At 60.7% G+C, this 280-nt stretch overlaps 1 protein-coding gene across 1 annotated transcript in view; it reads right to left on the bottom strand.

Annotated features, from left to right (window-relative positions):
• Positions 1-99: 99 nt before the first annotated feature.
• Positions 100-280, bottom strand: part of EMH_0020360 (uncharacterized protein) — a gene marked incomplete at both ends in the record, with an annotated part of 13,445 nt that continues 13,264 nt past the window's right edge. Inside the window, 1 exon segment of the mRNA XM_013501565.1 lies at positions 100-184. Within this exon segment, the coding sequence (XP_013357019.1) occupies positions 100-184 (85 nt within the window).

Below are 280 nucleotides of genomic sequence, written 5' to 3'. Positions count from 1 at the left end.
TGACCAGCAAAGAAGGAGGCCGGCAGCAGCATCAACGGAGACACCAGCTTGGGGCTGCTTGCTGCTGCTGTCGGCACCCATTGCGGAGAGCATCGGTTCTCAGAGGCGTTGCTGCTGCTGCTGCTGCTGTTGCTGCTGTTGCTGCTGCTGCTGCAGGTTCTGCTGCGCCCATAACGGCCTCTGCCTGCAGCAAAGACAAAGACAGCAGCAGAAGCACCGCGCTGCAGCAGAGGTGCCTATACACCCCAACTGATGCAGCAGCAGCAACAGCAGCAGCAGC

The sequence above is a fragment of the Eimeria mitis genome, genomic scaffold (assembly GCF_000499745.2).
Source record: "Eimeria mitis Houghton genomic scaffold, Emh_scaff711, whole genome shotgun sequence".
Taxonomy (NCBI): Eukaryota; Apicomplexa; class Conoidasida; order Eucoccidiorida; family Eimeriidae; genus Eimeria; species Eimeria mitis.
Note: the sequence above shows the minus strand (reverse complement) of the source record. Positions and strands in the feature narration are given on the sequence as shown.